Source organism: Amblyomma maculatum, chromosome 1 (assembly GCF_055883805.1).
Source record: "Amblyomma maculatum isolate TAMU_Amacu chromosome 1, ASM5588380v1, whole genome shotgun sequence".
NCBI classification, from domain to species: Eukaryota; Metazoa; Arthropoda; class Arachnida; order Ixodida; family Ixodidae; genus Amblyomma; species Amblyomma maculatum.
In genome coordinates, this window is record NC_139344.1 from 426,907,248 (window position 1) to 426,923,444 (window position 16,197).

At 46.4% G+C, this 16,197-nt stretch overlaps 1 protein-coding gene across 1 annotated transcript in view; it reads right to left on the reverse strand.

Annotated features, from left to right (window-relative positions):
- Window positions 1-16,197, reverse strand: part of LOC146209309 (uncharacterized) — a 38,544-nt gene that overhangs the window by 10,797 nt on the left and 11,550 nt on the right. The window contains exons 7-9 of the mRNA XM_084599373.1: window positions 12,609-12,694; window positions 10,199-10,435; window positions 4,885-4,999 (exon numbers count right to left, since the gene is read on the reverse strand). Coding sequence (XP_084455499.1) covers window positions 4,885-4,999; window positions 10,199-10,435; window positions 12,609-12,694 — 438 coding nt within the window. The remainder of the gene's footprint in view (window positions 1-4,884; window positions 5,000-10,198; window positions 10,436-12,608; window positions 12,695-16,197) is intronic.

Consider the following 16,197-nt stretch of genomic DNA (forward strand, 5'->3'; position numbering starts at 1 on the left):
ATCAGAAATGCAACCACCCACAGCTACTTTGGCTTGATTCGGCATTGATCAACTGCCTAGCCAATGATGCTCGATTATGCTAATGCAGCCACTGATGGCGAAGCTGGCGATTACAATGCAGCTGCAGATTACTCGGTGCCGGTTTCGTAAAAGCCATTTGTAGGCAGGCAGAGGCCACTTATTGGGAGATACAGGGCAGTGGTCATACAAATGAAAAGTTCAGGAAAACTCGGCAGTCTTCCACTGTGAATCAGGAGGGTTGGCAGGTATGAAAATGTGTTTGTACACGGGGCAGCCCAATTGGGAGCCGCCCAGGCAGTTAAAACAGGCTGCACATTACACCACTCAAGTTATTCCAAACAGAAATTAAGGCCACTATGTTCATCACCCCATGTAGATTAAACTCTCTTATTGAAAAACTTTTCAATTCTATAACAAGTTTAACACACATAAAAGTCTGACATAAGGCTCACGCTGAAACCAGTCAGGCACCTCTATGAAGTTTGAATCAAGAAAAGTCATAATTATACAACGGAGTCCACATTCTTAGTCTAACAGTGGCTAAGGTACGTATTCACCCCTTTTGTGGATCCCCCTGTGGATGAAAAGCTGCGCTGCCATTTTTCCTTATAGGCAAGTGTGACTCTTTACAGTGCGAATGGTGCACAGACAGTCTGCTCGCATCCACTCTAAGCAGGTAGTACCTCGTAGCAGGGAACCACACTCCTAGCGTTAAAGAGCACCTCACAATGGCTTTTGCTCCACAGTGGACCATTCTGACGGTTCATCCAGTATTATGCGAACACCTCACATATAAAGCGGTGATATCTTAGAGTAGGACTTCTCAAACTGGGTTCAGCCGAACCAAGGGGTTCCGGAACTGCTTCTGTGGACTCCACGAGCTCCCACAGGTGTACCTCCCATGTTACTTCCTCTGTCCTACTTCTTGCTAAGCGTGCGGACAAGGCACAGAGCCTGGTTCATTAAAACCCAATTTAGAATGTTAGCTTTCCTTATCCTAGCTTGCTTCTCAGTTTCGCACTTTTAAATAGGCACTATCCGAAGGTGACCTTGGCATCGCATCAAGAAGCAGCATGCCGCCAGCACCACTCGTGCACCTGGCCGTTTGACGCATAGCCGGTTAGCCAAGCCAAGATAAAACAGTGTGCCCGTCACATTGGGCGTTTTTACGAGAGCTTCGATAGTGCTTACACCGAGCTCACTGGCACCAAAAAAGCAGTATCAGCCGAAGTACATAAATATGCCTACGCCACACTGCCCTTAGAGCAGGGAGAGCTGAAAAGCTGGGTGAAACATGTTTTGGTGGCGTTGGCCTAGTGCGCGAATGAGATGCAATGTTGGTCTTGTGACTGTAATTTTCAGCGTTCTTTTTGCATGATTGGCAGGTGGGCCTTTAATAAAAAGCTGATTGCCAAAAGCAAGAAAGCAAACAAATGCTTGGGAAAGCGGACTAGACGGGGGAAAACGAAAGAGCAGATCCATGCACGAGCAACATCGCCCAAGTGCGATGGCGGGTGTGAGTCCCTTGGCACAGATTCATAACTGCAGGGATTGCGTAAGGCAAAAAAAGCTTGTAGATCCCTCTCCCAGAAGCTATTACCTTACTTAAAGGGTTCATGACAGCCAACATTTGACCACAAACTGATTACTGCATTACTCCACATATGCGAAATTATGCTCCATCGAAATTTGAGGACTTTCGGTGCAGTAGATATTTAGGATTTATTTTTTTTCGATTGTTTTGAAACCAGACTGCTGGCCTAGCAATCGCTGATCACTGATGTCACAACTACATATCAACCCCAGGTCGTATGCGATTCAGTGTTTGCTGCATTGAGGCGCTTGCATGTAGGCTGTGGAAATTGGCACGGAGAAAGTTTTTTTTTAATTAAGGGGGGACATGGGTCCTTCCGACCAAAAATCGCGAAAAAAATCACTTTTTAGAAAATGTGATTTTCGAAATAAGTAGCTCTTTATCTACCTATCTGCTAAGTTTTTCATGTCTAGGATTAGTATTTTAGTCACAGTACCAATCTATATAATTAATGTTGCCCGAATTTGGGCCAAAATGACCATTTTTCGCGAAGCGTAGCTCCCATTTCGTGCGCGGCACCGGAGCCATCTTGGTCTCATTCGAAAGAGCCGTTTTTCGTCTTCAAAATTCTGCCTCTGCTGTTTCCATTTGCCCATTGGTCGCATAAAAAATACCAAGAAATAAAACGTGGCATTCGCAATCTCTTTGGCATTCGGGGTGCACGTGACGGCAGGGCATCACCCCATTTGTGGAGCTGGCTGGCGGTGTCTGCTCCGCGTGCCTGAGCTGCGTGAGACTGCGGAGACGTGACACCGGTCACGCTTGGTTTCGAACCATGAGGTGCATTCAGGGCAAGATTTTGGGAAAAAGAGAAAAAAAAAATTGTTAATTAATCATCTCAAGTGATGCCCTGCCCCAGCTGGGTGTGCTCAGGCCGACGAAAGTTGTGCACCAAACGATCGAGCGTATGAGCCTGAGGTAGGCCTAGCGTGTTCCCTAGCACGGGAGACTGCTGCTGCCAACAATCGCACCCACCGCAATAGTGATATCGCTGGCCGCATATAAGCAGAAAGATAAGCTCAAAACAGAAAAAGCTTAAACTCGTGCCAACTCCAGCAACGAAGCTGGTAGCCGGATTGTTTTCATGACGATGACGGCTGCGTGACAGACAGTCCACTTGGCGAGGCGGAGTTCCCGATCGTAAACAGTTTGCCGAGACTGGCGAAGTGTAAAGCATTGTGTAAAGTTTAAAGTGTAAATTTTTGCGGCCTTAATATCTTGGCACCCAAAGCACGTAGAGCTTAAATTCTTTTTGCAATGGGAAGCTGAATGTATGCTGTGTGAAATGTTGGAAGAAGATCTTTTGCTTTTGAAAGTTAAAATTAATTATTTTGATGAGTTTATTCTTACTTGGTACACACGCTTTGTATACGAAAATTAATAAGGCTGCAAAGTGAGTGCTAATTAACATATCGGGAAACTGCTCCCAACATTTCATTCTTTACTCTTCTGGCTACCTAACCATGCTCTATATTTAGGTTTTTAACAACCCATTATTTCAGAATTTAGGCCTTAAACAATGAAAGTTGATTAAATATCTTGCAAACTAATTGGGTTACAGGAAAAAGGATTGCATATTTGAAATCAGCATGAGAAATTCAATAAGGCTGTAAATTTTTATTAAAATTTGCCAAAAAATAACAAAAAGAGCTCTAGTACCCATGTCCCCCCAAAGAGGACTTAAATGCACATTTAATTCTTTCGAAAGTCTTCAGCATAATATGCCAGCTTTGTGATCCTTGGAGAACTGGGCTTGTTCCCGACTTGCATCTAGAGGTTGTCAAGGAAGCCGAAATCAATGGGCTCATGCTGTATTATTTCGGCATACATGTAAGAAGCACATTACTTGTATATTATGGGAATTGTCTCATTTTGGCAGCCAAGTGCTCACGCATATGAAAAGCGACACACCCCAGGTTTGCTTCCATCAATGGGCACCGAGAAAGGAGGGGTGGCGTTGTGTTGCTGACTGCCGAGTTGTTGCCTGCCACTACCTCAATAGAAAAATGAAGAAACAAATCTGCCGAATTAAGCGGTTTCCTCGCTGATGCTTGAGATGTTGTACGTACAAACATGTTAGTCTAACATACAGTTAATTCTTTTCGGCTAGTAAACCAGTTTTGCAAAACTACGACCAGCCTGACCGTGATCAGTCATGAAAAAACATCCGAACACCGGTTTTCCAGTCCGGCCATCGTAAAGCCTAACACCGAATGCTTCCCAACCCTCACAGACCAACGGCCACCCCTATCTCTGTCTTGCTTCACCCACAGCCGTGCGTGCGATTGCGACCAGTTCTCATGGCTACGCTATAGAGCTTCTATAGCTGCACTTGCAAAGAATCCTGTGTGGCCTAACATAAACCGGAGCTCTCTATAGTGATGTATTTTATAGCACACGTGGCACTTCAACACTGCACTAGTTGTGTTCATTACATTATGGCTTGTTCAGCCGTTTTGTGTTACAAGCAAATTTAGTATTGCAACTAGCCCTGCTGACAGATGCGGTTTCGTGTATATTCACAACATAAATTAGCCCAAGCAACATTTAATCACAGCTTGGAGGACTACTGCACTGCCGTGTAGTAGTAAATGGTCGCTCAGTCACGATACCCTATCTGCTCTGGGGGATTGCTTGGCGCCACAGTTCCAGGCGAAGCACCGACAGAGCTTTAGAAAGCGGCACTCGGTCTGTGTAAGTCTTGACACAGCGAACTTCAGTTTAGTAAAGTTCTTCTTATACCTAATAGTATCATGTCGGCTTCTGAAAGCGGATGAACTTGGCACGTATGCCACCAGAACAGTCAAGACGTCCATAACCACCAGGGAAGCAAGTGCTAAGATCATCAACTGGCTCAGCCCCCATGCTTACACAGGAGCTGGCACAATGGCTACCGCGGTTGCTACCAAACCACGACACAGAAGCCTAGCGCTGGCAAAAATTGCTTGACCATAAATGCCCACCAATCAAGAAGCAGGAAATCTAGCTGTCCCACTTCGGGATGCATTTGGCAGCACACAAAACAAAGCTTGTAACAGCACTGAAAACTGGCGCGTGCACCACTCTGCAAGCAAATGAACACTGACCCCCAGTGCCCTGTGCTGCAGCATTCAGCGCATGTACAAGAGCACTGACACAATCTGTGCGCACTCTCTGCGGGCAGCAGGTGTCAACACCTAAAGGTATTCGTACGCAGTGGGCTAGACATACCCTGCACGCACATCTCAACTAAGACAGCACATCTACTAGTTACAGACACGAGCACTTACAGTGTGACGACCTTCGATGAGTACTGCATCAAGTTCTCAAGGGCAGCCCTCAAAAGTCTGGTTACGTTGAGCTGTTTGTGAGCATGCCCTCCAATACGGTCACCATCACGACTTCCTGAGGAACGGAAGAAGAAAGAAAATCAAGAAACTGTTGTTACTGAAGGCCACAAAAGTCCAGAGCAATCTCCTGCTGCTAAAAAGCATGGAACACAGTGCAGCAATGGCCTCCACTAGACAGTCTCTCAATGCGTGGTCCCCGTCACAAGATGCAAAACTCGACTTGTTCCTGCTGCCATAAAAGATATTCCTTCACTGAAAGTGGCACTAATTTATAGCGAACACCAAAAAGACTGTATTTACATAATTGTAAGTTGATATCTTTTTAAAATTTGAAAATCTGAAGTGGGGGATGGAGGGGTCGGCTTATAATCGAAAACAAAGATGGCAATGCTGATAAAAGCAAGATAAAAATGTATGAGGAAGGCTATGCCAAATTTGTTTGCTCTACGGCACAACAGTCAGTTACTGCAGGCAGATATTTCTCTTTTTTTTTTTCTTTTTTACTTTTTACCGTGCAGTGCAAACTGGACTTACAGGAGTGCCGATAATTTAAGAAAGAGCCGCTATTCCAATCGCGGAGACGCTCGCTTTTGCACATCAGTCACGTCGCGTCACATGACACGGTGGCACTTCCAGGGAGTGTCGATGGTTGATGGAAGAACCGACATCAATCATTCACTGAGTTCGCGCCATTGACTTGACAGCCGGCATGGCCGACCACGTGCTTCGTCACGAGCTCTCCAGTATGAAAAACATTCGGTGCTTATTCAAGAAGGTGGCTATCATTTATGCCGAAGCAACAAATGCGCGATGGACCGCAAGTTTGAAGCTTCTAAACAGGTTATGCGGAGTGGCGGTGACAGCGAGACAAAATTTTTTACTGTGATGTCAAGTGAAAAGGTTCCCAGGGATACAGTCAGGACACTATCCAGAGCTGGAGGCCAAGCTTACAGTGTATACTATTACCGAAATACGTCATCTGAACTGGAGACGAGTTGTCCAGCTATGCAATAAATTTTCATTGTGAAAAGCATCCATCGGTATGGTGTTTATTTTTTCTATTTTCTGGACATGCAATATGGGTAGGAAGGGGGTTCGATTTGCATTTGAGTCAATTTACAATCACTTAAATATGGTGTACTGCAGCAATGAGTGATGCAGCCGATACGTACTGCAGCAGAGGTCAAAGACAGAGAGAGAAGCAAACAAAACAAGCAATACAACACATTTTGCACGATGAAATAGAACGGAGGCACAACGATGACAGCACGAGAGAGGTACAACAGCTTCTGGCAGCTTGCCATCTAACTGTGTCATGGCAGACAGCAGGCGAGTTCCAGAAAGAACAAAGTGCCAACCTCTCTAGTACAGTCGGCGATCATTTTTTTCAGACTCAACAGTACCCGGGAAATGGTCCAAATAATCAAACAGTTCGAAAAATCAGTGAATTTGAAAAAAGATTATGGCCGATTTGCATAGTTAATCGAATGCGAAGTAGGTGCGTAGCACTGCTTAGACACGGAGGTAAGCACAACGTGCTTCACGAAGCAGCGAGCGGCTCGGAGCCGACGTCCAGGGAGCACAGCGCGTGCCCGTCTGCTGTCCGTGAAGGCTGAAGAGTAATTGATGCGAGAGGAGAGATGCCGAAGTTGAGAACACGCGAGCGACACACGACTGCTCACTCCGAAGTAGCACACGCTTGTGCAATGCTGCGCAGTGACGGCCACCACGTCTGCAACTGACACGCCCCTCTCTCACTGGGTGCATCTATGCGGCCGCTCCGACCCCTAAGTCGCAAGATGCGGGCGTCACCACTTCCCCTTCCTCCTCTTCAAGCTCAAGCAGAGATGGATAAACAGAGAGAGAGAGCGGCTTGTGCTGCAGCTGTGCAGCCACTCTGTCTCCTCAATGTGAGCCGCGCAACAACACGCGCGTCGCCACCTTCTCTTTCTTCACTTCAAGTTCACACGAAGAGAGAGAGTGAGCAGCTTTGGTCAGACATAGGCGAAATCCGTGATTGCGGCTAGTAGTGCTACACACTAAAAGAAAAATCACTTTGCTGTAAAAAATCAGTTTTACAAATCGCGAACTTCACCACTCTCCATGTATCGTTTATATGTCGACATTAGAGAGTTATGGCATAGCACGATCTGCTACAACTGCTACTGTGATCAGCTTCTGTACGAAGCTCATGCGCACGTGTCAACGCTATCCGATACAGCGGGCCCAGCCACCAGTGCAGGCGTGCTGACTGGAGCCGATGCAGTAGGCGTGTGTGCTGCCAGAAAGCATGCAACTCGCTCAAGGCAGTCACCACATGCGCAGTAGTGCCTTGCAGAAGAGGATGTACTAAACTGTAACCACTATAGCCTTCCAGTTAAAATATCTTGGCCAGTCAAGCTTTCATCACGTCCATGCCACTTGCGCAGGCCATGCTCATGCCACAAACTAATGCACGTGCCACGCGAAGGAATACAATGCAGTTTCCATTTCCACGGTTTACAACAGTAGTGAAGACCGCGAGAAGCAATTCACAGGAAAAAAATTGACAGTGGCTTAGCTCAGCTATGCCAGGATATAGTATGTAGAAAAAGGTAGGTTTCCCTGGCTGAGCTTGTTGTAATCATTCATGTTTAGCAATGAGAGAAATCTTTATTTATGTCATAGGGGGCACTTTCGACCACTAAAGTGGGATGAGGCGAAAGCACTTCTTTTTATTTTCACTCCCACCTTCCTCCTTTTCCTTACCAATGGATTCAGGTGTCCGCGGAAAGTTGTAACAGATACTGCGCTTTTTCTTTCCACTAAACCAATTTGAAATGTCGTTGATGCCTGCTGCACTGAGTCTGCTTTCATATGCTGTGTGGTGCGGCATTCGAGGAAGCGCCACATGAATGGCGCCACACACATACCTGGGCCGAATGCCTGGCGGGGTCAACTTCGTATATGCGTAAATCGCCTGGTGACATCAGTCATCACCATTCGTGACGTCGGCATGTGATGATGTCATAGCCAGTCATTGTGATTACTCATGACTATGTAGCACTAGTTAATGACTAGTTAGTCATTAGTACTGGTTAGTGACTAGTTATTCATTAATTAGCACTGGTTAGTGACTAGTTAGCCATCACTCATTAGTACTACACCACTGATGTATCTCGCCAGATGTGATGTAGAAGCGGCGTGGCCACCGCAACAGCGAAAATGCAACTTTGCGGCCAATGTAGCTCTCGCTACAAAAAGCAAGAGCCTGCGTGAATGCACTGCCCCCCTTTCCGCTGTTCACCGCGGGCGGTGGCATCTCCGCTGTTGCAGCTATTGCGGTTTGAGCACACCACGACGAACAGTGCTCCCACTCCATTTTTCCGCCTGACTGCGCACTTTAGGCTACCGCGATGACAAAGCAGAGCATTCCTTTACTGCCACTGCCACCAATGGCAATGATGCACATAGAGCCAAGCTAGTCTGTCTGAATGACTCGCTTCGCCCAACTTTCATGGCCGCACAAAACCGGGTCGTTTGCGACGATGTCTGCTCCCGTCTATTTCATGCCCAGGAAAAAAAAAGCTCTCGGCCAAAATAAATGATCTCCACAATATTGCTGCCGCCAAACTTGGTCCCAAAAAATGAACTTTTGGACCCCATATGGTCTGAAATATCGGTCGTGAAAATGTACACGTTCCTATGAAACACGTGGTGGTTTTTGAATGAAGTCCGAAATATCACGCAAGACCGAATTATTGGAGTCTGAAAAAACGGTCGGCTACTGTAATTCCCACATGAACACGATGGCACTGCATCCATTTTCTAGTGCACCACAACAGCGCAAAGTCCGGGACCCGCACAGACGCAGCATTTCCTTCTGTCGTGTACCAAAGCGAATCAGGCTATGAGGGGCACCATAGTGAAGGGCTCTGGAAGTTTCAACCAATTATTGTTCTTTGGATTGAATCTGCATCTTTGCCTGCATCAGGCAAGAAGGCATTGGTGGCACATGGAAAAGAGTTTGACACACCAGCCTAAAGACTCATGGTGCCAGACTTACGCAGCCTAAAGAAACTTCAGCCAGAGGCAAACCTTGTCGCTATAGAGTCAGCTCTCTCATCATCACTCTGTTGTGTTCATAGCTACATGCGTGCAATATGCCCATATTGTCCTGGAAGTTTTTCAACTCCTCAAGTCCTAATGCTGAACTATCATTCTCAACGCGGGAAGCTGTTATACCAAGAATGCTGACACTCAAGGCAACATTGTCAGCATGCCAACTAGTACAACCAAACATGCATGGCATATGTAACAGCGGGTAGAAAACTTATGGGTCGTGCTTTTACCATCTCTTTGTAAGCTCTGAATTTTATCTCGGTGATAACCATTGTTTTTAGCATTTGCACTGCGCAACAAGTAAAAAAATACTGATTTTGCAAAATGAAATCAATGCCCAAAATCATCTGGTTATTTCTTTTGGAAATATAAGGACTGGAAAGTCTTCGCTATAGTTATCTGATTCGTAGCTACACAACTAGGATATCGGTAACTGCAGAAATTCTCTGCCTGTGCATGACAACAGTTCACTTGGCAAAATAAGGAGACTTGCTGTGTCTGCATTAGGGATTCTTCACTCGGGTCCTATGAGACTCTTGTATTGCTTACATTGCTGCATTAGGTTATCTGAGCAACTAAAGTCAGCTGCAGCTCAAGAATGCAGCAGCAAATACCTCTCCAACCGCCATCGTCATGGCTAATCCCATTTAAATGGCACGCCTGCTGTTCCCCTGCAATTTCACACCAAATGATCAATTGCCATGTCATGCAAACCTCTCGTCACCATTGGCCGAAGGATGACTTTTGAGGGGCATGGCAAGCAACAGTCTGTCTTTCTTACATTTAATTTTGGGACTAATGCTCGCTTCTCCGCACCGAGAGCAAACGAGTGCACAGACGCGTTTACTTGCAAAACTGGCACGCTGTTGCGCGCGCGCGCGCGCGCGTGTGCGTGTGCGTGTGTGTGTGTGTGTGTGTGTGTGTGTAAATGCCTAAAGCAGGTTGTTTTCCAATAAAGGCAGTTATTATTAACAGAATTTGGTAATTTGTTGAGGTGCAGCACACCTCCCCGCCCTCATCTGCACACGGGCTAGGCAGGAAGAAATGCAAGACAAACCACACACGGGGCCCCTCCTTTTGAAAGCCATTAGGACTTTCCTGAGGATAAAATGGGTGACACGACCCATTGCCTAAGCAAACCGTTTCTACGCACCTGGCAGCAGGCCTGACCGTCCTCCAGCCAGTAGATGGCCAATCCACGCCACAGACAGGTAGCAGTGCAGACGCTCATCTGCAGCACTACGGTGGCCCCACGGCTGTGTCAACAGACGCTCGGCCAACCGCTGCAGCACGTGCGGCTTCAGAGTTGTGAGCAGAGGGTCCCAGCAGTCGACAAGGAGGCGAGGAAGTCGGCAGGGAACTCCATCCTTTGGTCCTGGAAGGTTCAGCCCTGTGAAATGAAAGAGAAAGTGGGAGCGAAAAAAAAATATTAGGGACACACTGCCCAACCCTATGCTGCATGCTCTGCAGACATGCTCATCCCTCAATAGATACATACATGAATGAATGTTTCCCTCGCCCAAATGTGTCACACAGCAGTAGACTTCAAATTTCAACCAACGCCAAGCCTGCTGACATTAGTGCTAAGATAGAAAAAAAAAACAGGACAGCAGCGACATTTACAAAATCCATGCGCAGCTGAAATTGAGAGGACAGAACCGGGAAGATCCCAGAGACTGCAACCAACATGCAGATAAATAAATAAAAAAGCATTGGCATGGAGCAATGTCGCTCCTTTTTGATGAAAACTTTCACATCTTCACTTGCCAGGTGCGACCAAAATACAGTAGAATTTCAGAGATGTGAACTCAATTCATACAAATTTCAAGATGATACAAATTTGTATAAAATTCCTCAGTCTGATTGTATTGTGTACAATGTGCAGAACTTCGGATGTTCCAAACATTCTGCTGTCCCACTACCAATAACACAAACACATGAGACATGACCACAATTTCGAGCACTTCGCACTGCTTGCACACTGTTGACTTTGCGGCTGTTGGTCATGTTGTGTACGCAGCACAGAGAGCAGTTTTCACCGGTGTGCAAAGAGCCCACAAATCACTGATGTCGCGGTGAAATCACAACTTCGAGGCTTAGCGCGGTGTACGGCGTCTCGTTTCGCGGTGCTTCTTCGAAGTCCCCCCCTCCCAACAGAGATTGCTTGCAGCGTGTAGCGGACATTGCAGAAAGCCTTTACTGGTCTTGCACAAGAAGCTGAACTACCATTTTTTCGGCTTCGGAAAGAAGTGGCGTGTTGATGCGTACATTATTCGACGCTGTGCCGGGCGCCGGCGCTGCACATGCCACCGATCCTTCAGTATGCGCACTGCACCGGATCGTTGGACTAATTGTTGCCGGTAGGCCTGATGGCTCCTTGCATATCCGAGGCCGCCGTTCTTGTTTTTTTACCGAAAGCATGAGCTGGTTCGAAACTTCTGTTTGCAACCAGACATTGCTGCGGAGAAACACAGTGGCAGGGCAAAATTGCGGAGGATACTCTTTTGTGCAGCAGACGATGCTTCCCGGCGTCCAATCGGAAGGCAGGATTTGCCCCACATGGGGCAAAAATGTCAATGACGTGCAAGATTTTAGTATGCTTTTGAATTGTTCTAGCTCCACCATTGCTGGACTGAGAACTGTTTCCCACCAGAAGCAGAAAGTAGAAGAGTGCAGCTTTCGAATGATACCAAAATGGCAGTGCTTCGTTGCGCTGTTGCCGCGGGGCACGAGTTTGGAAGTTAATCAATCTTGAGGTCTTTTTATTAGCTAATGTTGTCACGTTACTGTCTTCAAAACCTAATAACGCAATAAATACTATCCAGAGGGCCAAATATTTCAGAAATTGGTTCTTGAGAACCTCTAGATTCCAAAAAATAATATTATGGAAGAGATGTTTTGGCGACATTTCTCAGTTAAAGACCCGGGTCTCCCCTTAAAAGGTTGGTACCGAGCTCCTTCCTGCAAATAGATGTCTGTATGGAGTCCAAAGCTTGTGTAGCACACATAAAGAACAGAGGCAGATAGAGAAGATGGAAGGCAAGAAGGAGTTTTTATATGACCCTACTATTTTCGGCATGCCCTTTCTTCTGCTTTCCCTCCCAAATTCTGTCTCGCAAAAAGCGGAAAGTCAGCGAGTTTTAAAACATTGGCTAAATTCTCTGCTTTGAAGTGAAAGCTTCATTACACCATGTATCAGCCAAGGTCAACCTGTCTGACCTCTTGACTTTCAACAAGCCAGAGGTCACAGTGTGGTTACATAGCTTAGTCATGGTGCCACCTAGGGTGTACCACCACTTGACCTTTCACTTTGGCCTTTGATGGCAGGTACAGCGTCACGTGTTTCTTCTTGTAGTTGACGGCATCCTCGACTCCATAGTCGGCAATTTAACCGCAGCAAAACCACATCTTCCCATGTCTAAACCTAAGCCTAACCAAAGCAAAACTGTGCTTTTGCTCCGCCCCACCAGGTTTAGCAGAATTAAACCTCGGCAATTTTTTTTCTTTAAATAGCTTCTCCCTCCCCACTCTTCAGAAGTGAGGAGAACCACCACCACACTCACTCAGATTGGGGCAGAGCTCTTCCAGGGCCTCCCTGGACGGCAGCAGGTAGTTGCCACCCGTGACCAGAGTGTCCACCACGAGGTCACTGGTACATCATAAGTGGTAACCGCAAATAAGCAAAAAGAAAAAAAAGTTGTAGAGACCCACACACACTAACGCAGGAGATTCTGCATTCCACAAGGGAGGCACAACACAGTGAAGCTGCCACACTGAAAGAATTCTCAACAATGGGCAAGCAGTACAGCGAACCAAAATTGCGAAAAACCATCACTTTGGTGCAGTTTTAACTCAAAAGCAGCAACTGTTGCCTTCTTCATGGAGCAATTCTTTTTTTCTTTTTCAAATCTTTTGCAGTCATTTGGCAACTTTACCTTCAAATAATTTGTTTTTTTCTAGTCCCTTTAGGTCCTGATTAGTATGGTTACCGTATTTACACGATTGTAAGTCGACCCCTTTTTTAAATTTGAAAATCCGACTTACAATCGAAACCAAAGCACGGCACTGTTAACAAGAGCAAGAAAAAAACAATATCAGGGAGGCTACGGCGAGTTTCAACAAGGTTGACGACTGGGCACGTTGGTCGGGGTTCATACTTAACCAGCCAAAGGACGAGACACAGGAAAGAAGAGGACAGGACAAGGCTGGACTAGCAACTGAATGTTTATTGATCAGAAGAAAACAACGAAGACTCCTTCCGGAAAGCACGCGCACAACCCAACCGGTGGAATGAAGATGAAGAAGAAAATTCAAAGCCAATTCAAAGTCAAGGCCTAATCAACGACTTTTCTAATAGATCAAATTCCTTACAATGAAGGCTAACCGACGCCTTAGCCACACACTTGTCCTCGGCTTTAGCAATGTAAAATGCTTCAACCAACTCTCTGCAGAGTTGATTACCATTGCTATAAACTACATCCGTATTATTAAAATCAGGCGCACAAAGGGACGGGTCATGCTCCGATTTACACTCTCGGGATTGCACATGTAGCGCCAGATTAGAACTCACCTTCCCTCCCAGAGAATTAGAGTGCTCCGTCAGGCGCACATTTAGACATCTGCCTGTCTGCCTGTAGTAGCACCGGCCACAATTGAGCTTACGCCAAACTATAGTAGCATTTCGCTACGTTGATGACTACCTTATTTTCTTGGATAAGGATGGTTTCGATAGTTTGGCGAAAGATGTGTTACAAATGTTCAAAGAGCAAGGTCAGGGCCTGTCTTTTACGTATGAGTTTCCTAAAGATCACCATATACAGTTTCTGGATTTAGACCTGTGCTTTGAAGACAATCACGTGTGTTGGAGCTACAGCCCCAGGTCAGGGAAGCCGCTGCTTAGCTTTGAATCGGACCACTCGAGGTTGGTAAAGGATGGGTTGGCGGTCGCATGCATCAAGTCCGCATTACGTAAATCTTGCCATCACCGTGTTGAAGATGCATTTTCACAACAAATTTCGAAGTTGTTGGCGGCAGGCTTTCCAACCGTCCATCTCGCTCGTCTGTCAGAACGTGTTTTAACACGGTCGAGGAAGAGCAAAACTGGGCAGGGTGATGTTGGTGTAGCGACGCGGCGAAAGAAGGTGGCTGCCATACCTTACCTCCATGGCGTTTCTCACCGACTTAAGAAACTGGCGGCAAGGTACGACGTTGACGTTGTATTTACAGCCAGAAATAAGATAGGAGCCTTGTGCGCCAGAGTTAGAAAGGGGCTCGACAGTGTAGCTCGTGATAGTTTTCGTTGTGCAGTGTCACATAAGAAAAAGTTCACCACCTGCAGATAGAATGTGGTCTACCTCGTTCCGCTGAATTGTGGCCGGTGCTACTACGAGCAGACAGGCAGATGTCTAAATGTGCTCCTGACGGAGCACTCTAATTCTCTGGGAGGGAAGGCGAGTTCTAATCTGGCGCTACATGTGCAATCCCGAGAGTGTAAGTCGTCCCTTTGTGCGCCTGATTTTAAAAATACGAGTATAGTTTATAGCAATGGTAATCAACTCTGCAGAGAGTTGGTTGAAGCATTTTACATTGCTAACGCCGAGGACAAGTGTGTGGCTAAGGCATCGGTTAGCCTTCATTGTAAGGAATTTGATCTATTAGAATGCAGAGAGTTGGTTGAAGCATTTTACCTTGCTAAAGCCGAGGACAAGTGTGTGGCTAAGGCGTCAGTTAGCCTTCATTGTAAGGAATTTGATCTATTAGAAAAGTCGTTGATTAGGCCTTGACTTTGAATTGGCTTTGAATTTTCTTCTTCATCTTCATTCCACCGGTTGGATTGAGCGCATGCTTTCCGGAAAGAGTCTTCGTTGTTTTCTTCTGATCAATAAACATTCAGTTGCTAGTCCAGCCTTGTCCTGTCCTCTTCTTTCCTGTGTCTCGTCCTTTGGCTGGTTAAGTATGTACGGCGAGTTTGTTTGCTCTACAGCTTTAACTGCAACATCCAACTACTGTGCGTGCTTTTTGGGAAAGTTTTCGTTTTTAACTTTTACTGCGTAGCACAAACTGCAGCTGCGGGAGCGCAGGCAGTTTACAGAAGAGCCGCTGTTCGAATAGCGGCGATGCTCCCTTTTTGCTAGTCATTCGCATCAGGCATCGCCTGCTCTAGAAAGATGGCTTCTGTATGCGCCGAAAACCTGCTGCCCTTACCTTTCCCCATCTTTTCTTTTCCACATAAGGTGGTAGCTAGCGATCTTTACGGCGCCCGCCTGCAACACGTATTTGCGCATGCGCTTTCCGTACAGCCGCTTCCGCTTCGACACCACACCACCTCTTCCTCCTTTGCAGAGATAAGGACGCCTGGCGCCATCTCTCGATGACCGCACGCAGCTGCAGGCACACTGGCTTCAATGGGTAAGCGAGCAATGCCGCAGGCATCTTTCTAGAAGAGGCTATTCATCGGGTCACGTGACACGATGGCACTTCCAGGGAGTGTCGATGATTGACAGAAAAGTCGACACTGATCATTCGTTGAGTTCGCTATTTGCGCTTTCACCGTTCACACTTTTGACTTTACGACCGGCTGCATGCTTCGTCACGAGGACTCCAGCCTAAAAAGCATTCGATGCTTGTTCTGCGCAGCGTTCAAGGAGGTGGCTATCCTTTATGCCGACGAAACAACTGCACTATGGGCCGCAAGTTCGAAGCTTCTAAATGGGTTATGCGGGAGTGGCAGTGGCAGTGAGACAAAACTTTCAATTGTGATTGGAGGCCAAGCTTGCCGTGCATATCGTGAAATACATGATTTGAAGTGGAGACGAGTTGTACAGCCAGGAAATAAATTTTCGTTGTCGAAAGCATCCACCGCAGTATGATTTCTTTTTTTTCTTTTTTTTTCTTTTTCAGAAAATGTGATTTGGGGGGGGGGGGGCTTGACTTACATTTGAGTCGACTTACAATCGTGTAAATATGGTACTCAAATCACAAACTAAAGCACTGCAGGTAACATTTTTCATCTACTCGACCAGTTGGAGAGTACTGGTTGAGTGAGCACATCAGTGCCTCTCACTCATATTTTATGTTGTGGTGATGATTCTAGCTACATCAGGGGGGAAAAATAGTATCAAAGTACTATTTGTATGCAATGGTGTCTATTGC